Source organism: Perognathus longimembris, chromosome 5 (genome assembly GCF_023159225.1).
Source record: "Perognathus longimembris pacificus isolate PPM17 chromosome 5, ASM2315922v1, whole genome shotgun sequence".
Taxonomy (NCBI): Eukaryota; Metazoa; Chordata; class Mammalia; order Rodentia; family Heteromyidae; genus Perognathus; species Perognathus longimembris.
Genome location: NC_063165.1, coordinates 40,924,325 through 40,951,782, shown reverse-complemented (window position 1 = coordinate 40,951,782; position 27,458 = coordinate 40,924,325). Strand labels below are relative to the sequence as shown.

At 39.2% G+C, this 27,458-nt stretch overlaps 2 protein-coding genes across 5 annotated transcripts in view; both read left to right on the top strand.

Moving 5' to 3' along the window:
- Spice1 (spindle and centriole associated protein 1) overlaps positions 1 to 9,030 on the top strand; it is a 60,068-nt gene extending 51,038 nt beyond the window's left edge. For all 4 annotated transcript variants that reach the window (XM_048346624.1, XM_048346626.1, XM_048346622.1 and 1 more), the window contains 3 exons: positions 623 to 722; positions 7,019 to 7,106; positions 8,593 to 9,030. In XM_048346624.1, coding sequence (XP_048202581.1) covers positions 623 to 722; positions 7,019 to 7,106; positions 8,593 to 8,646 — 242 coding nt within the window. In that variant the 3' untranslated portion in view covers positions 8,647 to 9,030. The remainder of the gene's footprint in view (positions 1 to 622; positions 723 to 7,018; positions 7,107 to 8,592) is intronic.
- Positions 9,031 to 13,066: 4,036 nt separating this feature from the next.
- The window catches only part of Cfap44 (cilia and flagella associated protein 44), a 64,660-nt gene continuing 50,268 nt past the window's right edge, over positions 13,067 to 27,458 (top strand). The window contains exons 1-8 of the mRNA XM_048345820.1: positions 13,067 to 13,124; positions 15,304 to 15,450; positions 16,198 to 16,348; positions 19,678 to 19,840; positions 21,773 to 21,875; positions 23,609 to 23,825; positions 26,160 to 26,274; positions 27,254 to 27,418. Coding sequence (XP_048201777.1) covers positions 13,067 to 13,124; positions 15,304 to 15,450; positions 16,198 to 16,348; positions 19,678 to 19,840; positions 21,773 to 21,875; positions 23,609 to 23,825; positions 26,160 to 26,274; positions 27,254 to 27,418 — 1,119 coding nt within the window. The remainder of the gene's footprint in view (positions 13,125 to 15,303; positions 15,451 to 16,197; positions 16,349 to 19,677; positions 19,841 to 21,772; positions 21,876 to 23,608; positions 23,826 to 26,159; positions 26,275 to 27,253; positions 27,419 to 27,458) is intronic.

Below are 27,458 nucleotides of genomic sequence, written 5' to 3'. Positions count from 1 at the left end.
AATTCCTATGTGAAATAATATTAGCTAGTTCTTAGTGCAATGAAGAAAGATAAAACATTATTCTGAAGAGTAATTGTGTGGTTAAATATGACATCTTTTGTCTCAATACTTTGTAAGGTTATGGATTGCCTATATCTGAACTATTGGAAATACGCATAATTATGCTGCCTTTAAGCCACAAGAGCGCTTCAGACAACTTCCCTTCCTGTAATAGTATCTTCAACAAAAGTAATGGTTCAGTAGATATAAAAGATTGAAAGTTTTACTGAATGTCTTTAGGAATTTTTCTTTGGAAAAAGTGTAGGTATGCTGTTTTTGACAAAGATCTCAAATTCATTGGAGCTACCTCTTATATTTTGTTTTTCTCTCTAGACTTACTATAGACCACTTGTCTGAGATGCTCTCTGAGCTGACATGCTTTTGAGTTGATATCAGTAACTTCAGTTTCTAGTCCCATTGTTAATTTCAAATGAAAATCTTGAAAGTGCAATTAACCTATAATGATTAAAATATATATGCCTACCAAGTTTGTAATACATTATTTCTAATAATGTAGAAAGTGGTCAAAATTTTGTTATCTCATTGAAAAATAATGAAACTAATGTTTATTTTTAAATTTTAGAAGGAGGAAAGCGAACCATTGAAGTATCTATTCCAGGAGCAGAAGTTCCAGAAACCTCAAAATGCAGTGTCTCTCCTGTCAGTGGGATAAATACAAGAAGGTAAGATGCAGTAGGATGAATGTAAGAATTCACAGTGTGAATGTGGTCTGTGGTTTTCTGTGAGAAGAGGATGTGCATGTATGACAAGTGTTGGGGTTTGGACACCCCCTTTCTCCCCCCACGGGGAGAATGGTAACCACAAACTCTATGAAAGAGCACTCAGCCTGGCCCTCCGCCAGCGGAAGGCCAAAGGTGTGCTCACATGGGCAAGCGCTAAGTTGAGGAAGGGTTGCTGAAGCTCCCCCTCCCCCCAGTCCCCCCACATGTTACCAAGGGCGGAGGCGAAAAGGAAGGCATCAGGGACACGCTGCGGTGGTGGGAAGCGTCTCAAAGACTTTAATATGGAAGGGCACTTATATAGAAGTAATGGCGGGAAAGAAAGGGGGCTGGCCAAAGGGCCAGTCATAGGCTAGGGGTCACGTTCATCAAGTGACATCACGAAACTTCCCTTTGTGGGCGGGACAACCCCATCATGGTGGCACGCACGTGTTCACCTCCCAAGGGGTGGAGGCCAGAAGGTGGGAGGGACTTCCATTGTCCCAAGGCTGGTGGAAGGGCAGCCTTTCCCAGGCCATAATAATCCCCAACATCTCCCCCTTTTTGTTTTTTTAATGAGCAGGGGATGCTGTAAACACATGGCATGTGTGGGCATAAGGCAAATGCTGACATAAGATCTGTGGGGCCCCTTCCACAAAACTGGGGTGAGGGGTAAGGGTCCATCCATCTGGCTATGTCCAGAAGTCGGAATCCTCTGCTGGTTTCTGCCAAGTGCAGGAAGGTGCCCTCTTTTGCTGGTGAGGTAGAAGCTGAAACTCTGGCATTCCCGGCAGTTCACAGTAGCTGATAACTCAAACATAAGTGATTAGTGAAACATTCTTTTATATAAACATTGAAGCCAAGGTGTTAAACCTTTGCATTTACTTTTTTAAACATTTCTATCATAAAACATTGGGGTTGAGTGTCAATACCTTCAGCTCCTATTTTCTTTCCAACGGGACTCCCCAAGTCTAGCAGCAGGGGGAGAGGAAAGGAAGAAGCATGGTGCAAAATTCCTTTAGTTTCTTTGTGTGACACTGTAGGCAGTATTGCCACAGCAAAACATTGAGCCATGAGACGCTCAAGAAGGAATCTAGAAAGCAAACAAGGAAAGGAAGCTTGGTTGCTTCCTACCGTAGGCAGTCCTACTTTCCATATTTTCATGGGAGAGCAGAAGTCCAACATGGTCCTCCTTTTCCTGGAGAGAACAAGAAAACATTTCTCCAGAGCGGGTGCTCTGGGTTTAATTTTCCAATCTGGAAAAACATATACTGTACTCCATCCCACACTGATTCAGGATGATTTAAAATTTCTTGATGATTAACATAAGCATAACCATCCTTAATTAATCCTAGGGAATCCTTAATTAATCCTGGGGAATACCTCCCCCCCCCCCTTTTTTTTTTTAATTATGACACCAGCGGCCACCAGGCAGGGAGTAGGGGTGGAGGTCTCATCTTCTGTAGCTACTTCCTGCTGTCAAGGGGGTGACGTAAATCAAGGGCCCCTGGTCAGCCTGGCAGTCCGGTGTAGCTGGCAAAAAGTCCCCATCATTACCATGAGTATGGTCACTAGGGCCAGAGAGCGCTATGGTTTTCTCCAGCCCCCCCTGCGTCTTTGGCATACCCAGAAGTTTCCAAGGCTAGTGCCTCCAGGGTCCAGGCCTGTGTTAGGGTGATGACTGTGAATGGCAAATTTCCAATTGGTGATCTCAGCAAGAGATGTTACTCTGTTGAAAGACACTTTTGAAAAGGTCAGGCAAAGTATTGACAAGTTCTCAGAGTTGGTTGGCATGAATGGCATAGAACACACCCTGGGCATAAGCCAGGAACAGTTCCCTTTTGGAGCATAAATCCAATTGTAAAGTGAACGAGTAAGGAGAAATGACTGAAAGAAGTGTTTAATGATAGAAAACTGGTTTGGCATAGCCAGTCAGAGGCAAAAAAAATAAATATATATATATACACCTATATACAACTGGCAGAAAAGAAGAAAATGGACAGGAATTATCTCTCTCGATTTCCCGGCTCTGATCCATTTTGAAAGGGTGAAACAAGGCAGCTCCCTTTGGGATAATATGGCACCATTCTCCTCTCACTCCACTCCACCTTTCCGTCTCCTGGACTGGCTAAGTCCCAGGAATTTTAACGTTTGTGGCTGGAATTGCATTTTCCCATCCGCGTTTGAACTCGGGGCCTGAGCACTGTCCATGAGCACTTTTGTTCAAGGCTAGTGCTCTACCACTTGAGTCACGGTGCTGCTTCAGCCTTTTGCTCGCTCTTTGTGGTTGAGCTCTCAATCTGGCTCTTTGCTGTTTAACTGGGAGGTGGGATTTTGGAGAGATTTTTTCCTTTTGCCCGGGCTGGCTTTGAACTATCCAGGGAGTCATAGTCCTACAAGCCCTTTTTATTCCCAATTGAGCAACAAGGAAAGAACACAACAGAGATAATCCATTTGTAACTCGTTGAGAACTGACCAAAAACTGCTTGTGAAGGTTTGGCTATAACACTTAGAGAACATGAGATTTACATGCCATCAACTTGAATCATGCCATTGAATCCCACTGGCAAGTGAAAGAGAACACAGATAAATGACAACCAAGGGCAAAGGGTTAAAGCATTGTGGAATCCTCAGTCTTGGAAGTGGCTGCGTCCCTCATCCCCATTTGGCAAGTTCCATGCCATGCGATGGGGAACTCTAGGCAAGGCTGCAGTGGCATCTCTGGATAGACTGTCACATCTCGCTCTGGGTTGCCTGCAAAATTTCTATATAGATTGGTTAGGGTGTTCAAAATTTTTTCAGCATTTCTGGCTCTGGTATATCGATGCCCTTCTGGTTTAAGCAGGGTGAAAAGACTTTTTTAATCACAAAATTCAAAGACTTTCTTAATCACAAAATTTACCTGGCTAGCTGTGACCACTAACATAACTATGGTGATTTAACCTGGAGTAACTGTTAAGATGGAACTATTCACATCCTCACAAGGCTCATAAATCATTCGAGCAGCTTCCAATGGGAGAGAGAGCAAAGAATCATTAGTAGTGAAACCAGGCAGTTTGGGAACAGACTGTGGTGGCATCTTCCTATATCCAGGAGCTGCCACCCTCCAGGCGGCTAGCACATCTGTCCACCTGTATCCTATAAAGCAATATATTAATCCTGGGTCAGGAAAGTTGAGGTTAATAGTCACATTTGTATGAAGCAATCCCAATTCCTTGATCTTGAGAGTTTATGAGAACACAGGAGAGAAAAATGGGAAGGTAAAATCTTAATTTATGCCAAGAGTTGTTAAGACTAGATGCACACTTAACTTTTAACACACTGAATATAAAATAACATGCTGATTTCATACCATTGTGCTTTTACCACATGCTGCATATTTGAACCTTATGGAAACACACTGAATATAAAATAACATACTGGTGTACTTTTACCACAGGTTGCATATTTGAACCTTATGAAAATTTTTCATAGGCACCTTTATTTGCATCGAACATTGGGCTGAAAACCTATTGTTATGCTTTTAAATCTTACCAACAACCACACGCGTGCACACACACACACACAAAAAAATACCTGAGCGCTCTTTAAAATTGCTTTGATTGGCCATTTAAATTTTCTGGAATTCCAGCGGCAAATGATATTAATTTGCCCATTATAGAACCACGTGGTTGAATAAAAAAGAAAAGGGAAACCTGTTAATTACACACTCCCAACATGACAATTTTTAAATCACAGTGGACAAGCAAACCCTTTTATCCATTCAGAAAAACTCCAGTTGATTTCGTATCTTTGAACTGGTAAACATGGAAGGATGTTCAGTCAAATTACCTATTGCTGTATCAAAACTCTTTGTTTTCCTTTTAATATTCCATTTTAGTTTATAATTTGAGACTTTCCTGGTTCCAACCCGTCTGCAGCTGTAAGTCTGACACAGAGAGAAAACGTGCAGGCAAGCACAGCGGGGTGCTAGCCCCTCTCAGCTGCAGCGCAATCGCTTGAGGCCTGTTAGTCTGAGTCCCCGCCCAGCCCAGGGGAGTCTGGCACGCCCCTCACCTGGGGGGAATTGGTGGGGCCCCGCCTCCAATATGGCATGCCCCATTGTGCTCCACTTGTGTGTTAAGTCAGAGAAATCAGGATTCAACCAACTCACCCAAATTTCTGAGCTTAACAACCATCGGCGGGCATAAAGCAGTTTGCCGGGCTGCAGCAGGTCCAGCCACTCCGGGGCTGCTGCCGCCGCTGCTGCCGCCCACACACCCCAACTGGGACGCCGGCCCATGGCCTAACCTGCACGCCACGCCTTTTTTTTTTTTTTTTTTTATAACTCTATCCGCAGGCTGGGGCTGCAGGCAAGCTGCTGGCTCCAGCCCAGCCACTGTAAATACAAGCCTGGCCAAAGCAGCAGCGATCCCCAAAGCTCTGCCGCCGCCATGCCACAGCTTCCCTCATGGCGGAATCGCGCTTCCGCCACGCCGTGCTCGGCCCGCCACACTCGGCTGCCCAAATGCTACCGCAAATGACGCCTGGTGCCGCCCGGGGCCATGCGGGCCCCAGCGCACGCAGCTCGCAAACCCGGGGCCGCGCGGAGCCCAGTGTACTCACGCTCAGCCCGCGCAAGCCAAACCCCTCCGGCGCTCGGCCACCCACTGCTTCTCAAGCACCACTGCGGGTGCTGGCCGCCTTCTGGCCCGGGGCGCGCAGAGCAGAACTGACCCCAGCCCGGGGTCACCGTCCTCTCACTCCGGCACTGACACGTTAACGCGGGAGGCGCGCCCCGCTCCCTCCGCCGCCTGGCGCCAAATCGCCACGGCGGGGCAACTCTCTGGCGCCGCGTCCCGCAAGCCCATGTCTGGCCTGTCTTGTCTCCATGCTTCTGCCCCATCTGGATGGGCAGGACCCTCCTCTAAAACCCTACTTAGCACAATCTGTGGGGATACTGTACCCCAAACTTCTCGGCCGTACGATTCGGTCCCCGTCTGGGCGCCATTATGTTGGGGTTTGGACACCCCCTTTCTCCCCCCACGGGGAGAATGGTAACCACAAACTCTATGAAAGAGCACTCAGCCTGGCCCTCCGCCAGCGGAAGGCCAAAGGCGTGCTCACATGGGCAAGCGCTAAGTTGAGGAAGGGTTGCTGAAGCTTCCCCTCCCCCCAGTCCCCCCACATGTTACCAAGGGCGGAGGCGAAAAGGAAGGCATCAGGGACACGCTGCGGTGGTGGGAAGCGTCTCAAAGACTTTAATATGGAAGGGCACTTATATAGAAGTAATGGCGGGAAAGAAAGGGGGCTGGCCAAAGGGCCAGTCATAGGCTAGGGGTCACGTTCATCAAGTGACATCACGAAACTTCCCTTTGTGGGCGGGACAACCCCATCATGGTGGCACGCACGTGTTCACCTCCCAAGGGGTGGAGGCCAGAAGGTGGGAGGGACTTCCATTGTCCCAAGGCTGGTGGAAGGGCAGCCTTTCCCAGGCCATAATAATCCCCAACAACAAGTTTAGACAGACTCATTGCTGTAAAGATAGTAAAGTCATTAGGTGGGAGAATTTGATGATTAGTGAGGAATAAGCTTTACGTACAAAATAATAGACTGGCTAGTAAAAACAAAACTGGGCTAATACCTATGTATAGTACTTACATACACGTTCATCATGGGTAGATAAGTTGACCAGTAGTATCTTCCTCCTTTACAATAAGTAAAACTGAAGCTCACAAATCTTCAGTTGATTTGCCTAGAGGAGTCACTTTGCTGGTAAGTGGATGATTTCCCTGGTTCTCTCTCTCTACTCTGCATCTTCACTATTGTGCTGTGCTACTTCAGTTTTCATTTATCTTTTATTGTGTGGACCTTCTTGCACACTACTGGCACAACCATTTTCTCTTTTAATGTGCATGATATGGTAATGGCAGATCATATTTTTCAGAATATATTACACAGAGTGAACCCTTATATAAACTCTGGACTTCTGTAAATATAATGTGCCACTATTGAGTCATAAATCAACATGTCACATTAAGATGTTAATAATAGGAATATATGTGTTTGTGGTGGAGGAAGCTCTGAAAAGATAAAATTCTATGAGTTTATAAAATGTTATAGGTTAGTGAAATTATGTAATGAATCATTTACATCATTTGGACTGAAGTCAGCCAATTCTTTTCAAGTTCTTGCCAGTACAGAGAATTGTTCATATAATTGTGATAGTTGTTAATAATAGCAGCTCATTCTCTCACTGTCTTTTCATTTCTCATAAATAGATCTTCGGGAGCTAGCAGTAATTCTTGTTCTCCATTAAATGCCACATCAGGAAGTGGGAAATTCACACCTGTTAATCCAAGAACGAAGGTACATTATAAAATGCAGTTGTGGGACAAATATGCTCCTAATCTCTTGCTACATGATGCCCTGGGCTGCCTTGGTACTCTGCCAACAATAAAGCCATTACCAAATTCAGTCCTATGACCTGTACCTCCAGAACTGGGTACCAAAATGACGGACCCCCCTCCCTCTCTTCCTCCCTCCCTCGCTCTCCTCTCTCTCTCCCCCACTCTTCCTCCCTCCCATTTTTGAATTGTTATTATAAAGGTGATGTACCAGAGGGGTTACTGTTTCATAAGCCAAATAATGAGTACATTTCGTTTTGGACAATATCATCCCTTCCTTCACTATCTCAGTTTTGCCTTCCTATCTCTGCCCTCAAGTTGTATTATTCATTTTCAACACAGTGTCTACTGCTTACCACTGCTGGATTTGTTCACTCTTTGTTCCCTGTTTCTGTTAGACTTTAAAAATAAACTAAATAAAATGCAAATTGTGAAATGTGTGAGGATCAAGAGAGTGAGGGTGGAAAATAACTGACTTAGTGATTTTTGTTTTTAATAATTATAGAAGTTGATATAAAATTCTCAAAGAAAAGAAGTACTCTAAATTACCTTTACTAGGGGAAAAACAGTATTTTAATTTCATTTTTAGGGTAACTAAGGAATAAGGTAAAATTTAGTAGAATTTCAGTAGTCCCCAAGGACTAGACTTTGCTAGTTTCAGGCAAGGCATTCAAGCACTGTGTTTGAATAGCGTGCATGTATATTGAAATATTAGTTCCTTGATGTGAGTGGATAGAGTCTGAGCCAGAGCCCTGGATTTGGGCACTTTATCTGTATCCTAGTGTGCTATATCCTAGTATGCTTCTGGTTAGTCAGCTTATAGAACAAATGATAAATACATTTCCTGCATATGCTAAATGTTTTTGGGTTGCTACAGGACTATATAGAAGCTAAGCATTTCACAATATAGCTAAAATTTTTATAAAAGGTATTTTCCTGTGTTGCTAATACAGCCAAATGTAATTCTTCTCAATGTTTTGTCAAAGAAAATTAAAGCTATCTTTAAAATCTTAAGCATCACTTTTATAGACTTGAGCCTACAATTGTATGATGCATTTTTATTACTAACTTCAGTAATTAGATCAAAGAGTGACTAGGACTAGAAGATTTGTCCTTTGCTATTTTTATGTAGTAAGAGCATATAAACGTAGGTATTTTATATAATTTATCAGTAGTACCTCCATCTTAGTACATTAATTTACAAAACACTTTCTTTTTATCATTTAAAAAGTTATACATATGATCAGTATAAAAGCATACTTGAAAAAAATGGTGTGACTCTTAAATCAATAAGGGTATCTGTTGATAGGTAACCAGTTTCTTGTTAGTGTCTCTGTTAAGAATAATGTCCAGTGCCATCCAGTGACAGGATGGCTTTGTTGTGTGATCTGCTAATGTTGAGTGGTCTCATGTTTCCTTCTAACTCTTTTCTGTATCTTTGTTCACAGATTGAAAAACAAAATGAAGAAGGCTGGTTTGCACTTTCTACTCACATGTCTTAAGTGGAGTTGAAGTCTGTTTTACCAAATGTGTTCCCAACAATTCACCTTCCACTCCTCTTTCTCTGCTCCTGCTTTCACATTTTTACATTCTACCGATAAAACTTACAAAGATCCTAAGAATTAGTGCTAAATTAAACAGCAAAAGACAGAATATTTTACTTTTTTAACCTTTTCAAATAGGTTTTCAACAACCAAGTAAAACATAATACCTTGTGAATAAAATTTTGACTGTAGGGAAATTAAAGTTTTATATATGACAGCTTCTTAAAGTATTTTAAGGTTTGTTTTAGTAATGTATTTTTACCTTTATCATCTTTGTTTAGTTTGTTGTTGTTGTTGTATAGTCAATCTTAAATGTAGAACTATCCCATTTTTCCTCTGAAGATCAAAGTTGCTTTGCATTTAACCTGAAATAAAATGCCTTTTTGTGATTAGTCTGTCTTTCAGAAAAAATTAATACCCTTTGGTTTCTTTTCTGGTATTGTCTCTGCTGTTCATTACTTTTCCCACCTTTTCTGAGTATAATGTTCATTTTTAAAAAGAAGCATCAGAGATGAGCCCTGGTGGTTCATGCCTACAATCCTAGCTACTTGGGAGGATAAGGTTGGGAGGGTCAGAGTTTCAGGTCACAGTTCCGTGGCATAAGAGACTACATTAGACTACTTCCCAACCAATAGCTGGGCCTGGTGCTGAGTGCCTGTCATCCTAGTTTTGTGGGAATCTAAGACTTGGAGGGTGGTGTTTCTGGGCTAGCCTGGGCAGTAAAACCTGTGACTCTCTTCCTCAATGGAAGAAGCTGGGTATGGCTTTCTGCATGTGTCATCCCAATTATGGCATGAAGTGAAAAATATAGGCAGATCATTGTCTATACATTCACCCCTCCAGGAAGCAAGACCCTATCTCAAAAAGAACCAGTGTAAATGAAAGCTGAAAGCATGGCTTAGCAGTAGAGTCCCTATCTAGGGGGCCCTTTAGTGTAAACTCCATTTACCCTCCACTGTCCTTCTCCCACCCAAAAAGGCATAAGGCCTTAATGTGGTGGCTCACACATATAATCCCAACACAGGGGAGGTGGATGCAGAAGATCAAGGCCAGCCTGAACTTTGCCTAGAGACTGTCTCAAAATACAAAAAAAATTGGCTTAGTTTACTTAATTTGCCCAAGTAAGAGTGGTTGTATATTTTACAAAATTTTTAGTCTCTCGATGTGAAAACACAAGTAATGCTTATATACATAAAATAATGAGCATAGAGCTCAAATGTCTAAATTCAGTAACATTGTATATTTACTGTTGAAGCAATTAAGTAAGAACAGAGTTATCAGTTTCTTCAACCGTGAATCTAAGATTTATTCAGTATATATTTTCCTCTCATACACCCCTTTGGTTTTCAAATGATAGTTTCATCTTGCTATGAAATCTCTGTCCCTTGACTCTGTCATGGAATTTCAACAAAAATAAGGTGGGAGTGGGGAAGGACAATGCTTTGAAACTACCTAATAGGGAACTTCAGACATCATCTTCCCTCCCTTTGTAGTTGTAAATCATTGTTCCAGGAAGTGCCCTATGCAACTTTGATTTCTTCACTGTGGCAAAAATAATTTTCATCTAGCATTGTTGGTTTTGCATATATGCACTGTATTCTTTTGCATTATTAGATTCTTCATTTTTATTGTATGTTTAATTTTTAATTGTTATTATAAAGGTGATATACAAAAGGATTACAGTTACATAAGTCAGGTAAAGAGTACATTTCTTTTTGCACAGTGTCACCCCTTCCCATGTATGTTTTTGGAACTGGTATTTAATAAATTCTGTCTCCATATGAGCTATAAACCATTTTATTGTTCCTTCTTAATATGTCATCTGGTTGCTTTGTGAACATATTCCTTTGATAAGTGTTCTCCTTAATGTTTTTCAACTGATTCACTTCCCCTCTCTCCATATTTCTTTAAACCTCAAAACTCGGGAGCACTTAAAAATACTCCAATAATATCTTAGGTTCATCTTGGACTCATCTAAAGAATCCATAACATAAAACTTCATTTAAACTTTAAAAGCTAACAAAGATAATAGAGCTTTTAAATGCGAAAATAAACCCCTCCTTCATCGGTGGGATTTTGGCTTGCTGTTAATACTGTTTGCCAGTTGCCTTTCTTTACCAAGACCACTCCACCATCAGGTATTTTATTTTTGACAAATTGTCTGGTTTATCAACATAAGACTGTGTGATTTAGAGCCCCTATGGGGCCATATTGGAATATTCACAGGTGTCTCCCCAAAGTATTCAAAACCCTGTTACTATCAACATGAAGTCCTTTAGAGGACAATAAGCTTGTGGAGTGGTGGCTGGGCTTTTCTGTTTTGCTTTGACCTGGCAAGGGTTGAAAGGCCTCCACTTGAGTGCAGATTAACTTGGGCCTGGGCAACTTGCAGAAACACGGAAGCCCCGCCCCATGGAGGCAGGGACGTTGCTATGGTAACCACAGTAAACGGAGTCCTTGGGCAGAAGCTGTGAGTGGAAACCAGCCGCAGAGGTAAGTCTCAGTCAACCCTGCTCTTTCCCACGGAGTCTGTTAGCAACCCAGGGAACAAGGAACCCCCTTGAGTTTCTTTGAGGTTGAACTAGACTTCTCTAGGTTTTGTTGACACATGTTCATTCAACCTCCTTATGGAAGCTCAACAATCCTTGAGGCGACACTAGTCGCCTAGGCTAGTGTAGACTGGTGTAGACTAGAACTTGCCAGCAAGGACCTGGTAGTCTGGCTGGGGCTGAAAACCAGCAGTAGTTGATTGGGGCTAAACTGGAAGCCGAGAGTGGTGGGAAAGTGCTTGTGCTCTGGGGTCAAGCTCCCCACACTTAGCTGTGACCCTTGGCAAGTTGACCCTTCTTCACTTGGGTTTCCTCATCTCTGTGAAAGATGGTGGTAATACCTCATGGAGATTTGTTATAATTCAATATGATGATGCAGTCAGTTGCTTACACTTGGATGTAAAATAAGTATTTGTTGAAGGAATAGACAAATACCTCTTACACATACATGATTAGTGTGTTTAGTCAGTCATGAGTTGTCCTGGCTACTTTAAAGGTTGAACATCCTGAACTTGAATATCATGTTGGAGTATATATTTCTTGATATTGCTGAGAGTTTATAGGAAAAGCATTTGGACAAATCACTGCCACCTCCCAAATCAAGGGAAGGTGTCATTATAATGTCATTGCCAGAAAGCAGATGGACCCTCTAGTGAAGAGTGTTAGTCCTATTGTACTCATTGTCAGACATGTGTCATGTTTGCTTTGGATCATTCATCTGTCTGGTGACCAGAAAGTGTAATAATACACAAGTTGAGTTCAGCTTCATGGTACCTTAGTTCTCTCTTCATTCCCATTACGGTGAGGAATTGATATAGTTTAATTAGTTATGTTATGTTATAGTACTGGAATTCATACCTGAATGTAGCCACCAGCCAGATACAAAAAGAGCTATTATTATATTCTGCATGCCAGCCCTTCAATGGAATAATGTTCAGGAAACATGGATGCTGAGTTGTGGAGAAGTGAAGACTAAAAGGGAGCCGTCACGAATGTTTTTCAAGTACAAGGAAGAGCTTTACTCTGGGCCAAAGACAGAGAAAAACTACAATGTGACTTATTTAAAACTTTTCAGTCAATTAAAGAAGGGAGACCTAAACTTCATAGGAAAGCCTAGAGACAGTTTGGTAATCTACCTTCCTCCTCTTCATAACCATTTCACTCTCCTGCTAGGTTAATAGGCTGCACTAATCTCTTCTTGGTGCTCAGGCCTAACATACTTTTTGCCTTTCCATACTTGGCCAGCTCTGAGGCATCACCTGTCTCAAACATCTCCTTTCTGTTACATGTGCCAACAACACTTCATCTTTCCATTTCATATAGTGGTCACCATTTTTCATTGTTGAATGCCTGTATTTTTTAAAGTGCCATAAAGTTAGAGGCCATATTTCTCAGGCTTAGTCTGGTAGTTTAGTGCTTAACAGAAGACCTGATACACAGAATGTTAAAGTTAGTGCAAGGGCAATTTGATGATGAACATTAGCAGGGGGAGGGATGAACTGAAAGGATAGCAGAGGGTTTGTTTTAGTGGCACCCATTTTAGGAAAAGATGCACAGGGAAGTGTGTTTTGGCTGTGGAGCTTTGGAAAACCAGAAAACTAAGTTTTCCTGGAGAAAAGGAATCTGTGATCACAACTTGCTGTTTTGCAGAGATCCCTGGGGGAGGAGGGGCTGCAACCTCCTGAGCACATCCTGGATACCATGCAACATGAAATAAGCAACACAAGGGGTGTCCAGTGCTATTGGCACTTGTTAAGTGGGATGATATGTTAATTTCTATTCTACCAAAATTGCTCTTTCTCAATTGCAGTCTTGCATTTGTAGGAAACATGACAGAACCCAATGATCAGCATCCTGATGGGGGGAGTGAGGACAGATCTTCTCAGTGTAAGTAAAGATGATAATTGCATGCATTATTACATTTAGGTAAAATGATTTCAAGAGTATGTATCTGAGTTGATAGAACAGAAATGGTTTACTTGTTTCATTTTCTTACAAAATCCTTAAGGTCCTTAAAGTGGAGTTTGTGTTCTAAGCATTCATCACCAGTTCACACACAGAAGTTGTCTGTATGTTAGTAATGACCCACCCATACTTCTGGTCTAGATCTCCTCTGTGAGGTTTACTGAGTCTTCCTTCACATTAGTCTTCATCCTTTTACCTTGTCTTTCAGCTTCATATCACATCTACTAGGTAACTGATATACTTGCTAGTTCTTCCTTTTCCTTTGGAAAATTGTATTGTCATGTCATATCCCTGTTATCTCTCTCCATCTTTCATCTGCTTGACTCTCTGTATTTTAACCAGACCACGTTGTCTTATAACTACCCCCATTTTGACTCTCATCCCGGTCTCTATTCCTTTTTCACTTATGAAGAAGTCAATATTCTACCTATTCATACACACACACACACACACACACACATACACACACACACACACACACTATATATATAATATATATATATAGTTTTTACTTTATCTATTCTTATTCCTAGGCATAGTTTCAGAGAGAAATGATCATACTCAGAGAACTTTACAAGAAATGATTAGCACTTGTTTTTTTTTTTTTGCCAGTCCTGGGCCTTGCACTCAGGGCCTGAGCACTGTCCCTGGCTTCTTCCCGCTCAAGGCTAGCACCCTGCCACTTGAGCCACAGCGCCGCTTCTGGCCGTTTTCTGTATATGTGGTGCTGGGGAATCGAACCTAGGGCCTCGTGTATCCGAGGCAGGCACTCTTGCCACTAGGCTATATCCCCAGCCCCAGCACTTGTTTTTTAATCTGTGTGTTTTTACTGGAGACTTTCACCGATTAACTTTTAGAGTTTTATTGAAAATTAGCACTATCTGTCATATTGTTGCTTTTATATTTTTCCCCTGATCCTTATTTGCTTTTGACTTACCTAGTGAGATTTAGTCTTATCTGGATATTTTCTTGGTTTCATCCATGTTCTTTTTTGTGCTTAAATTTCTGGTTGTCAGTTTAGTTTTTATTTATCATGCAAAGCTCATTATTCCTCTTTCAATTCTTTTCTTTGTGTTAATGGGATTTGAACCTAGGGCTTCATGTTTGCTGGCTAGATGCCCTACTGTTAAGTTATGCCTCTAGACTTTTTTATTTTTATTTTTTTGTCAGATGTGATGCTTGAACTCAAGCCAGGGTGCTGTCCCTGAGCTCTTTTTTGGTCAAGGCCAGCACTCTACCACTTCGAGCTAAAGCTCCACTTCTGGTTTCTGAGTGGTTAGTTGGAGATAAGAGTCTCATGGGAACTTTTCCACCAGGGCTGGGCTGGCTTCAAACTGCCATTTTCAGATCTCAGCCTCCAGAGTAGCTATGATTACAGATGTGAGGCACTGGCACCCTGCAGCTCTTTTTATTTTTGAGATAGGATTTTACTTCTTTTTGGACATGCACTTGAACAACAATCCTCTACTTAACTTTGTACTATAGCTGAGATGACAGGTACATGCCACCACACTCAGTTTTGTTTTTTGTTTTTCCATGGAGATGGAGTCTTAAGGACTTTTCTTCCTGGTCTGGCCTGGAATTTCAATCCTCCAGATTTTAGCATGATGAGTATATGCTGAAATGACCCTCAGTCAGAGTGATTATCTTCACTGGTAGATTAGGGCTACCAACCTGAGACTTTATGCTTCCTGAGTTCCCACTAAGAGTTCTGAGCTTGCCCAAGTCAAAACTTCTCCTCCATCACCAGATATGGTGGCTGTCTTTCTTGTTTTGCCTTCTCAGTATGCAGTGATAAGAAATAAACTGAAATTTACAAAAAAAAAATCATTTTTTCATTCTATAAACTTGTAAGGCTGATAAAAAAGTAATTCCTAAATAAAATGTACTCTTTACCTGACTTACATAACTGTAACCCCTCTGTACATCACCTTTATAAGAACAATACAAAAGTGAAAAAAAGTAATTCTTCAAGGAATTTTTAAGTATGAAAAAATTTAATTTGGAGTAGGAATGGGAATTTTAGTTACTTAGAAAATAAGAATATTTGATTAAAAATTTAGAAATTAAAACATGTAAATATTAACTTATCTTTTAGTAGCTCATACAAAAGAAGCTTCAGAAGAGGCCACAGACCTAACACTTACTGAAGGGGATAAGTCATATTTTGAGGATGATGATTCAGATATAGAAGAAACAGAAGGAAGTACAAGTTCAAATGAAGAGGATTATATGGAAAGTGGTAAAAGTAAGAATTATTTTTCTTTCTATATTCATAATTGTTTTAAAGATAAATTACTGGGCTGGGGATATGGCCTAGTGGCAAGAGTGCTTGCCTCTTATACATGAAGCCCTGGGTTCAATTCCCCAGCACCACATATATAGAAAATGGCCAGAAGGGGCGTTGTGGCTCAAGTGTGGCAGAGTGCTAGCCTTGAGCAAAAAGAAGCCAGGGACAGTGCTCTGAGTCCAAGGCCCAGGACTGGCCAAAAAAAAAAAAAAAAAAAAAGATAAATTACCAGACAAATTAACCAGTTATAATGCAGTAAAAGAAAAATTTGCAGGATGCAGGTATTTGAGCAGATGAAAGGGAACACATTGCACATATTATGAGGGAATAGTTTAGTAGCCTTGAATTTGTGTATTCCATTTCTGAGGATCATGAATATTACTCTGTACTTGATCTTTGGGGGCTGAGATGCTCTAAGGAGGGTTCTATCCCAGATCAGAGTTCTTTAATTTTCCTTTGGATCTGACTGGACATTGTTTTGTTTGCTTGTTTGTTTTAGGCTGTTGAAATCATGTCTAGAACTCAGTATTCACCTCTGACATGGGCCCAAGTATACTGACTCCTTGTGCTCATGTTCATACTCTAGCCAGTAGTAGTACTTACTGCTAGTATATGGCAGGCTATGTGTGTACATTCCTCCTTTCTTTAGGAGCTAAGTAGGAATCAGCATACATTCTTCTTAGTCAAAATATTTCAATGTTTTAGCATCTCAGGAACCTGCTGCAACTGCGGATGAGGAAGAGGAGGAAGCTGAGCAGAAAATATCAGAAAACTTCTTCTATGATTACACAGATCTTGTTTCAGTTCCTTTTGTGACTCCAGATTCGAACATACCATTGGATTTCCTCATACTTCAGTATCCACTGCAGCTACCTAAGTATAATTTGGGGATTGTTGTTTCTTAGGTTAGAGATGGGCAAACTAGAGCTCATGAGGCAAATTTAGCCTCCATCCTGTAATTAAAGTTTCAGTATAGCGCAATCACATTCACTCCTTTACGTTTTCTTTTTCTTTTTTCTTTTTGCCAGTCCTGGGGCTTGGACTCAGGACCTGAGACTGTCCCTGGCTTCTTTTTGCTCAAGGCTAGCACTCTACCCCTTTAACCACAGTGCCACTTTTGGCTTTTTCTGTATATGTGGTGCTGAGGAATTGAACCCAGGACTTCATGTATTCGAGGCAAGCACTCTACCACCAGGCCATATTCCCAGCCCTCCTTTACATTTTGTCTGTTATGGTTATCTTACTACAAGGACAGAGTTAAGTAATTGTGTTAATGACCATTTGGCTTGTGGAGCCTGAAATATTTATTATTTTAAAAATTGTTATTATAAAGGTGATGTACAAAGGAGTTACAGTTACATATGTCAGGTAATAAGTACATTTCTTTTTGGATGTCATCTCTTCCAACACTCTCTTCCAGTTACTATTGTTGATTAATAGAAAAAGTTTATCAATCTTTGTCTTAGGTAATTCTAAGAATCTTGGCCTTTAGAATATTTGAAATATATATGCATGACCTTAAATTTAAATTTAGCTTTTATCATCTACCAATTAACCATGAAGAAATGAGACTATCTTGGACATTCTTTGTACAGAAAAAGCTGTGGTTTATGATATGTGATGTGAAGGATACTATTATTACCATTTATTTCCTCTATCAACTTGACTTTCCCTTGCCAATACCCGTCTAAAGAGATTGTTGATTTCTTTTCTTGAAACACTGATGTGGGTATTGACAAACTTTTTTAGTACATTCACATTATCAACTGCATTAACAGAAGACAATGCTGAGGAAATAGGATACATATAGCAAGTTTTAATTGATTTGAAAAATAAGAATCAATGAAGATAGGTAAAAGTGAGGATGATTGACAGGAACATTTAGTGTTTGTCATTTTTTATGGTGTTAGATTGAGAGGAGTGTAGTTAGAAGACAGTTTATATTATGGTCCTCAGTTTCCCTGCACATGGATAGCAGTTATTGTCACATGGCCTATTGACTAGCCTCTTACAAAAGGTATACTTTAGTGATGCGGAGTATACTTAATGAGTTCATTTTGATTTTGCATAAAAGCATATTGGTATATAGTTTCTGACTTTTGATTCAATCTCAACTGTGACTAGACTAATTCCCCTGTATCATTTTGTACCTGGAATTTTTTTTTTGTCTTTGAATAAGTTTCTGATAAAACTTAAGCTTTCTCCTAGCCTGTTATTTTCAAATGGCATTGAGGTAGTATATACTCTTATATAGCTTAGATGCTTTTTCTGAAATACACTGATGCTTTCCTGGATATAATGTGTTATTTTTGTGTGGGGAAAGGCTTGAGCTTATATACAGTAAAAAAGCTTTGATCATGTTTTTTCACATGCTCTGTCTCTCTATCTCCAACACTAGTGACTTCGCTGCTCCTAGGTGGGAGCATCTGTGTACTAGAGAGAACACATCTCTACATAGCAATGAGAGAGTCTTCAAGATCAAATGGATGAGTAACTGTATAAGCTACAACCATTTCCTGGACTCTTTCAGTATCAGAGAATTCACAAGTAGTATATCTCAATTTTGAACAGCTTGCATTATTATGAGAGCTCTGTGAGACCTTGAGTCAAAATCTACCTCTTCTGAATGCCACTCATTGGACTTAGTTCTTTTCTCTGAGGATGGAACAAATGCTATTTCTATACATCATGAGAAATGAAGAGGAGGAATCCTACGATTGCATAACCCCTCAGTACTCTTTTAGTCTGTTAGCAATCAAATTAATTGGCTTCAATTTATTTTATAAGAAATGTGCCAAACACAACATAATTCACAAAAGGCATTAAACCGAACTTAACACAATATTTTAAGTGGTTTGGAATAATTTTAAACAGGAGATCCTAGATGGTCAGGAGCAAACACTGAAGGCTTTGGGTCCCTGTAAAGTTAAGTAGAGACAAGCCAGAAAAGAGGATGAGAAAAGACAAAGGAGTATTACAGCCCAAGTTACATAATAAAACCTAGTCTCAAAAAGAAACAAACATAAAAACCAAACAGCTGGGCAGTGGTGGCTCATTCCTATATACCTAACTACTCAGAAGGCTGAGATCTGAGGATCAAGGTTCCAAGCCAGCCCAGGCAGGAAAGGCCATAAGACTCTTATCTCCAATTAACCATGTAAAAAACGGAGTGGAGCTGTGGCACTAGCCTTGAGCAAGAGAGCTCAGGGAGAACACCCAGATCTTGAGTTCAAGCCTCATGACTGGCCCCCACCCCCCAAAAAAAGTTACTAATAACTTCTTTGAAACCTTTTAGTTTCTTACAGATAAGAATCCTCCAAAATAATGATTTGTCTTCTAAGAGCACAAGAAATATTATGCCATTGATCTTTATCTTTCTTGTAAATGAAGAATCTACTTATAATATTTTATGTAATGTATTACTTTTGCCAACATTACTTTTTTTCCATAGGTCTTTCTCATTTAGTTTGCTTGTTCTATTTTGAATTTTATTAGTTTGAACGTGACTATTGTAACAGTATATATTATAAAATACTTATATAACAGATATTTTAAAGTTTGTATTTTTGTGTTAATACAATTTTACTCTATAATGTAAGCATATACATACATACATTTGCCTATATACCAGTATATATAATAGCAACCTTGGACAGAAGATGTTTGCTAATGAATTACATCTATATTTATGTAGCATATATTTGGTTAGCCTTCATAATTGGTACATGTTCAATTATTACAGTAGTTGCATTATCAAGTATTGTGTTAGAATTTCCCACCATGTCGGAATTTTAAGTATCTTTTTTTTTCAAGGACAAAGCATGTAAAACAGTGAAGACATGGATTAGTTCCATGTTATATAATGTGATTTAGTTTTAGTGGGCATAAGGAAAATGATACCAAAGTAGGAGGTTTAACATTATCTGTTAATATAAGAACAACTCAAGCTGCTTTCAGTATTTCCTTAGGAAAATTAAAACAGCTGCTAAATCAGTGTGAATACATTTTTACTTAATTTAAAAATAAAATATGTTGGTAATGCATAGAAAAATTATGAATTTCTGAGTGAAATTCAATGATGTCAACCTCAAATCTTTAAGAGTATAGATTTAAAAATACACTTACTTCATCATTTTTCCTATCCAAAGATGGTTTCACTTGTTTTCCTTAATAACTTTCCCTCAGACATTCTTTTGGTTATGATTGTAGAAAGCGAGCCAACTTACACCTTATTGATAGCAATAGTGTGATATATGTTGCTGGCAACCAACTGGTATTTCTGAATTTGAAAACCAAGGAACAGACCTACCTGCGAAGTTGCAGTGGTGCAGGAATTGGTGCCATCGCGGTATGCCATTCGTAATTTAGAAAAACAAACATTCTCTATATTATGGACCAACCCGTGTTGGTAGGTGCCAACACTATGCATCGTGTTGTGGAATCACGTGACAAGCACAGCCATCTTTATTCTAGGGCATTTTCAAATCAGTTATTACCACCATTACATTCACTGGCATTGCTTTCATATATTATAGCAATACTAGTATCTCATTTTGCAGATAAAGAAATTGGATCTTTAGAAGTTAAGTATAGGTTTTTTCCACAATTAGATTAGAAGTGGAGGTGGATGGGCAGGCTTTACTAGTCTTGCTCTGAGGGCTAAAGCATGACTATGGCAATGACAAGGAAAGCAAGTGAGGAAAATATGAGACTGTCTATGATATGAGACTGACTATGGGAACAAGAATTGACGAGATGTCTTAAATTCTTGGTCTTGAGGATGAGAAGATGAAAATTTCTTCTCAAGGAAATCCTGTGAGAAAGTGTGCTTAAGGCATGGACACTATCTTCTGGAAAAGACATTGAATGTAAAGACATTGAATGTTAATGACTTACTAATTTCAGGTCTCCATGAAAAACACCCAACTCAATTCTACAGCAGCTTCCAAGCTAATAGAGATGACACTTTTTATTTAGTGTCAACAAAATTCAGAAGGCTTAAGGGTTTGCCTGAATCTCCATTCAGACATCTGTGATCACATGCTCTACACAATATTTCTTTGTAAGGAAAGATCTAGATAGGTATAGTGTCCATTTTCCTTAAACCTCAAGATCTACTATTTGCTTCTTGGCTACAAAATTTAAATCTTGTCCTTCACACTTAGCACATGGCAGTCTGTATCACAGCAGACATATTACTTTTATTCCCTGTGCCTTAGTTTACATACTCTTTAATAAGATGGAAATGATAATAGAATCTGTGCTTACAAGCTGTTGGGAAATTTGAAGAAATTAATGTATGTAAAACTGAGATGAGTGTGTGTGATACATAGTAAGTACTCAAATGTTAGCTGAGTTCAGTGTCACCATTATCTCACTGTCCCCATCCTCTAAACCCCAGGTGGTTTCAAATTGAAATGATGGGAATTTACTTGAGCAGAAGAGGCAGTCCACACAGGAAGCTAGCCCATAATAGGTGTTCTGATCCCAAGAGTGAAAGGGAAGAGAAGAGCTGTGCATTGTGTATGATTCAAAGGCCTGGGCACTCTCTGTCTGAGACCCAAACTCCTTGTCTTTGGATACTCCGTAAGGAGTTACAAAACAGCAACTAAAAGCAGAATTTGCATGTACAATATGTGTGTTGAAGAGATGACTTTTATAACAGCCTGCTTTTATTTTTTTGCTATTTATTCTTCCAGCATGTTTGGCTTACCAATGAAAAAGAATAAATGTATATGTATAATTCTGTAAGATATAATATGTAATATTACATTACATACATAATATTATATATAATATATAATATAACTTACATGGTTATTACTTGAAAGGCTGACAAATTGTTCATTGTGGGCATTCTTTATTATGTTTCTCATCTAGGTCTGTCTTGGACACATTGTATTTTTCTCACTTATGTTACATTTATAGTCTGTTACATTTGTCAGAGGCATTATTTTTCAAATTGGGATATAATCTCCTTTGCAGTTATGTACTCCATATTGGTAAGGCTTGAACAAGACCACAGAAGTTCATGTACTGGAGACTTAATCCCCAAACAACAATGTTGGGAGGAGGGGACTAATAAGGAGTGATTAAGGCCTGAAATAATTATCATTAAGGAAGACATTAGTTATAATCATTTTCCTTGCTTGGAATCTCATACCTGTCCAAGTTTTATTATGGGATGGTACATCAGGAAGGTCCTTGCTGTGTGTGGTATGTATAGGATTATCTTATGTAAAATTCTTCCTTTTAATATTTTAGTGTGATTCCATTTTAGGTTCATCCATGTAGAACTCACTTTGCAATAGCTGAAAAAGGACATCTTCCAAATATTATCATCTATGAATATCCTTCTCTGAGGCCCTACAGAATACTTCGAAGTGAGTCCAGTAGGCTCTTTTAAATACTCCATGTGCAAAGTTAACAATATTCTGAAGCTGAAAGGATATTATTTAATTAATCAGAGCTCTTCACAGAAACAAGACTGGTAGGAGATAGAAAATAAATTGATTTCATAGAATTGCCTTGTGTAATTGTGGAGCTGGTAAGTCTGAAATGTGTAGGTCAGAACTTCAGGCTAGAAATTTTTGGGAAGTTTATGGGGCAGACTTCGGGCAGAATTTCTTCTTTCTTAGGGAATCCTCAGTTTACTTTTGGCTTTTCACCTGATTGAAAGAGTACCTAGATCATCAAGGATGAGTGTGTGTGTGTGTGTGTGTGTGTACACGTGTACGTCTTGACTAAGGGCCTTGGCCTTTGTCTTGCTTAGGTTGCATGTTCATGGCTAGTGCTCTACCACTTAAGCCATGCCTCCATTTCAGGTTTTGTGGCTTAATTGGAATCTCCTAGACTTTTCTGCCTGGGCTGGTTTTGAACTACAGTCCTCTAATCTTAGCTTCCTAAGTAGATAGTATTACAGGTGTGAGCCACAGAATAAATTTCTTAAAGTGAACTGATTATAAAAAAAAACCCAACTATAAGATATGTTAACAGCAACAACTAAATCATTGTTCAGTTGAGTTACTGAGTAATACAGGGTACTCAAATTGACACATTCAGTTCACCATCATGTTACAGTTCTGTTTTTCATGAAATTAATCTCAGTACTCAATTTGTGTTTTTGGAGTTTTTCAGTGAGAAATTTCTAATTGTATATACATTGATGGTATTTGTATATTGATTTCTCTCGTTGTCTAATGTGTTTTTCTGCTGGTCCTCTTTCACAAGATGAAATAGATTCCTGAAGAACTGTCTCATTCAAAAGGTGATAATGACTTCTTCACATTCCTGCTTAATGTTACACAATCCCTCCTAAAGTCAAAGGTGGTGAATAATTTTGGAATCCATACTCTAGGAGGCAATTCTTAGTTTTACATTAAGACACATCACTGAGGAATGATTCCTCTCTTCCCCCATAGAGTTTTTTTTGGGGGGGGGGGGGTTCGGGAGGTCTGCACCTCAAGAATGTAACTCAAGACTGCAGCCCCGTTTATTCTTAACATCCAGCTTTTATGCAGTTTGGGAACCAGGGAATGTCATAGGGTTACCAAAGTTTAAGAAAATAAGAAAGCTTTTAGGTCGGTAAATAACAGGAGGCAATAAAACAAGACAAGGCTGAATGGTAAACATAAACCAGGCGCCTATGGACACAGTAAAACATCTTGGTAAGTGTTGGCTGTCAATTAAGCCAAATCTTACTGCATTCCTTGTGATAACAGCACAGCCAGAGGTCAGGATGAGGTTAGCTGCTAGCTCGGCTCCCAACATCTCTCCCGTCTTTACTTAAAGAAGCGAACCCGCCTGTCTTAGGTTGGGTGGGCCGTCTTGCCTGCCTTACCCGGCATCGGGAACTTCTTCAGAGCAAAGCTGAAGGCCCTTGTCTTAGGGTGGTCAGGCCCAACACCCCCTCTTACCCGTCTCTGGCTGCAGTTCCTCTCAGGGGAAATTCATTTACTTGTAGCCTAATCTTGTGCAGCTGGCTGGCTAAACTCATAAAAGAATTTTGCAATATACGTACAATGCAAGGAAAACATAGGCAAACGATCAGCAAAAGTACCCCATAGAGTTTTGACTATGAAATAAATGTTTCTTAGACTCCTATTCATCCTTCCAGATGGGGCTGTGAATGCATATGCTTACATAGACTTTAATGATACTGGAACGTTGTTGGCCTCTGTTGGTAGTTACCCTGACTACACCTTGACCATCTGGAATTGGAAAGAAGAGAAACCCATACTGAGGAAAAAAGCTTTTTCTCAGGATGTTTTTAAGGTTACTTTCAATCCTGAAGATGATGAGCAGCTTACTACATCAGGTTCGGGCCACATCAAGTAAGTTGGGTGATCAGTACAAGTGCATGTAGCTATTACAAGGGTATTTTCTTGGATGATCGAAAACTTGGAGACCTTTTTGCTGTTAAATGAAAATAATTTCAAAATGTGGTGTTTTTAGAATTAACTAATAATGTACTTTTTTCCTAAGTAGAGGTATAAGGTTTTATTTCTAAAGACATCACTGACGAAGACTTTAAATTTGAGTCTGCTTCCTTCTCATAGACTTCACCTTCCAAGAATTTCTAATATATACAATACAATCATAATGCAGGCAATCGAATTAATACATGTAATAAAATTGGATGTATTGTACAAAGAGGTTTCAGTGTGATATTTCTATATATGCATATGATGTATTTTGATCAAATCACCTCATCTATTACTCCTTCCTTTAGAAAATATTTTTAAAGGTTTTCATTATTTTATTTTCATATAGATATATCACCCTTCCATCTCACCCTTTCACTCCTCCGAGTTCCCATATTCTGGTTCCCTGTTTTGCACAAGTATCATTCATTTTCTTTTAGGTCTGGATTCCACTTATGAGAGAAAGAATACAATATCATTTTGGCTTCTTTTGTTGGTGACATAGTGATCTTCAGTTCCATTCATTTTCCTGCAAACAACATAATTTCATTTTTCTTTGTGATTAGATGATGCTCAATGGTGTATTTATACCAATTTTTTTTACTCATTCATTGACTGATGACTGCCTAGGTCGGTCCCAAGTATGGATGTACAGATGTCTGTATTGATACCCTCCTAGGACTGCTGAGATAATTGTGAAGCATTCAATTGTAGATATCTGTGAAATGTTATCTATAGTTTAATTTAACTATGAAGTTTTCCCTAGCTGATTTTTTTCTAGATAATCTATTTGTGAGGGAGGTATTAAAATCCCTTTTATTTTGTTGTGATCTATCTGTGCTTTTAGGTCCTGCAGTGTTTGTAGTGTCCCAATTTCATGCTCTTTTCACAATGTCACTCTCATTCCTGGATGGAATGATTTTGTTGTTCTCTCTCTTTGCTCTACCCTGTCCATGTACTTGCTTCACATCTTTCTTCTACTTGCCCCAAGGGTTGCCCATAACTCAGTTTACAGTATCTACTTAAGTGAAATACACATTAGTATATCTCTTGCTCAATTTGAGCCTGGTCTTTTTCTTTTCAGTCATTAGAAATACAGACTACTTGATCACATTTTTAAATAAAATTGAAATTATCAAGAAATTCAGTAAAAATTTTCTTCTTATTTAGTAAATTGTATATTTTCTGTGCAGTGTATATATGGAAGAAGAAAGATGGGATAATTTCATGTGTTTAGTGGTATGAGAAAAACAGAATACACGAGATTTGATAAGATTTGATAATACTATTGGACAAAATGTTGGTTTACTGGGCATTTGATTTTGTATTACTGCTTATTGATAACTTCCACTATTTAGTTTTTAAATAGTTGGTTAGGACAAATAGTTTTTTTTCTACATAATATTCATCATTTAGACCATATAATTATTTAGACTTAATGTTAATATTAGCTAATATTTACAGATTGCCAGACACTAAGAATATTATGAAATTGTTACCATAAGTTGCTTGAGAAAATGGAAGCATGAACCAAGAAAATAACTCAAAGTACATAGCTATTAAATTAGAATTGGTTGGAAACTATTGTATTCTTTAAAACAATACTGCCCAGGAAAAGTTTCTGCCAGGCTGGTAATGTCCTATTGCTGGCTCACGCAGGAGCCACTAGTCACATGTAGTTATTGAGCACTTGGAATTGGCTAAACTGACTAAAATACTGAATTATTAATTGTATTTAATGTTAATTACCTGAATTTCATGTTCACATAGTCACTTAGGGCTGGTAGCTAGTGCATCAAGAAATTCAAACAATTTAAAATACAATATTCAGGGGCTAGGGATATGGCCTAGTGGCAAGAGTGCTTGCCTCATATACATGAAGCCCTGGGTTCGATTCCCCAGCACCACGTATGCAGAAAATGGCCAGAAGTGGCGCTGTGGCTCAAGTGGCAGAGTGCTAGCCTTGAGCAAAAAGAAGCCAGGGGCAGTGCTCAGGCCCCCAGGACTGGCAAAACAAAACAAAACAAAAACCCAAAACACAATATTCAGAAACAGATAATTTTTTTGTCTATTTTGCTCATTGTTGAATTCATATTGCCTGACAGGTAGCACACACATATTTACTACACATTAACCAGATGAGTGAATAAAAGTGTCTGTGATTATGAAGTATGCAAAATATGTAAATCTTGTTAAATAAAAGTTATTTGAAGCACATTTAATCTTCTGCTTGTTTATTTGCAGGTTCTGGGAAATGGCTCTTACCTTCACTGGTCTCAAACTGCAGGGGTTACTAGGTCGATTTGGCAAAACAAGCACTACCGATATAGAGGGCTACATAGAACTTCCAGATGGGAAGGTGAGAGCAACTGTGATTCTACAATGATCAGCTGTGCACTTACAGAAACATGCTTCTATGAAAATGCTTCATATGTTCAAAACATTGCTGGCTAACACTAATAAAATATAATTATAAATGTAATTAACACTCTTTAGATTACCAGCTTCCTTGAAGTTGCCAAAAGCTATAAGTACACATCATTTCCTTTTTGCTAAATAGTATATACACAAAAAGTATGTAAGAATTTTCAGAAATTGGCACAGTGACATAGCTGGAATTGCAGGCATACACCACCATATTGAGATAAGTGCCTGACCAACTTTTTGTTATGACAAGTGCCTGCCTAACTTTTTGCCAAAGCTGGCCTTATTCCTCCTGATCTCCACCTCCTGAGTAGTTGTGACTGTAGGTGTGACCCGCCACAAATGGCCCATTCTAATATTTGATTTAATTCCATTCTTCAGTTATATCTTTTCTTAAAGACATATAGAGATAAATGACAAATTCTAGTTTATACATATATGAAAAATTTCCAGTAGCATATAGCCTAATTACAATGGTTTAGAGCTATGCATAAAGCTAGAAAGAAATGTTTCAAAATGTGATTAGTGGTTATTTTAGGGATAGAGGTTTTCATTTCTACATTTTCTTATTTTTCCATACTCAAAATTACTGCTTCCATAATCAAGAAAAATAACATTTTAGACTCTTTTTTTTTTTTTTTTTTTTTACCAGTCCTGGGGCTTAAACTCAGGGCTTCTTTTTGCTCAAGGCTAGGACTCTACCACTTGAGCCACAGCGCCACTTCTGGCTTTTTCTATATATGTGGTGCTGAGGAATCGAACCCAGGGCTTCATTTATACGAGGTGAGCACTTTACCACTAGGCCATATTCCCAGCCAAAATAACCTTTTAGAAATAACTCTTACTATTTGAAGCATACATAAATATATGTGTCTGCTTTAATGCACATTTCTTTCTTTGTCCATTCCTGCTAGGTGCTCTCTGGGTCTGAATGGGGAAACCTGCTGCTTTGGGAAGGCAGTCTCATCAAAGTGGAGCTCTGTAGAACTGGCATGAAGTATTGTCATAGTGGTCCTGTTAACCAAATAATGCTTGATGAGGGTGAGGTGATCACTGCTGGGTCAGATGGATGTGTTAGAGTAAGAATTTTTTTTATTATCTTTAAGAAGTTGAACAAAG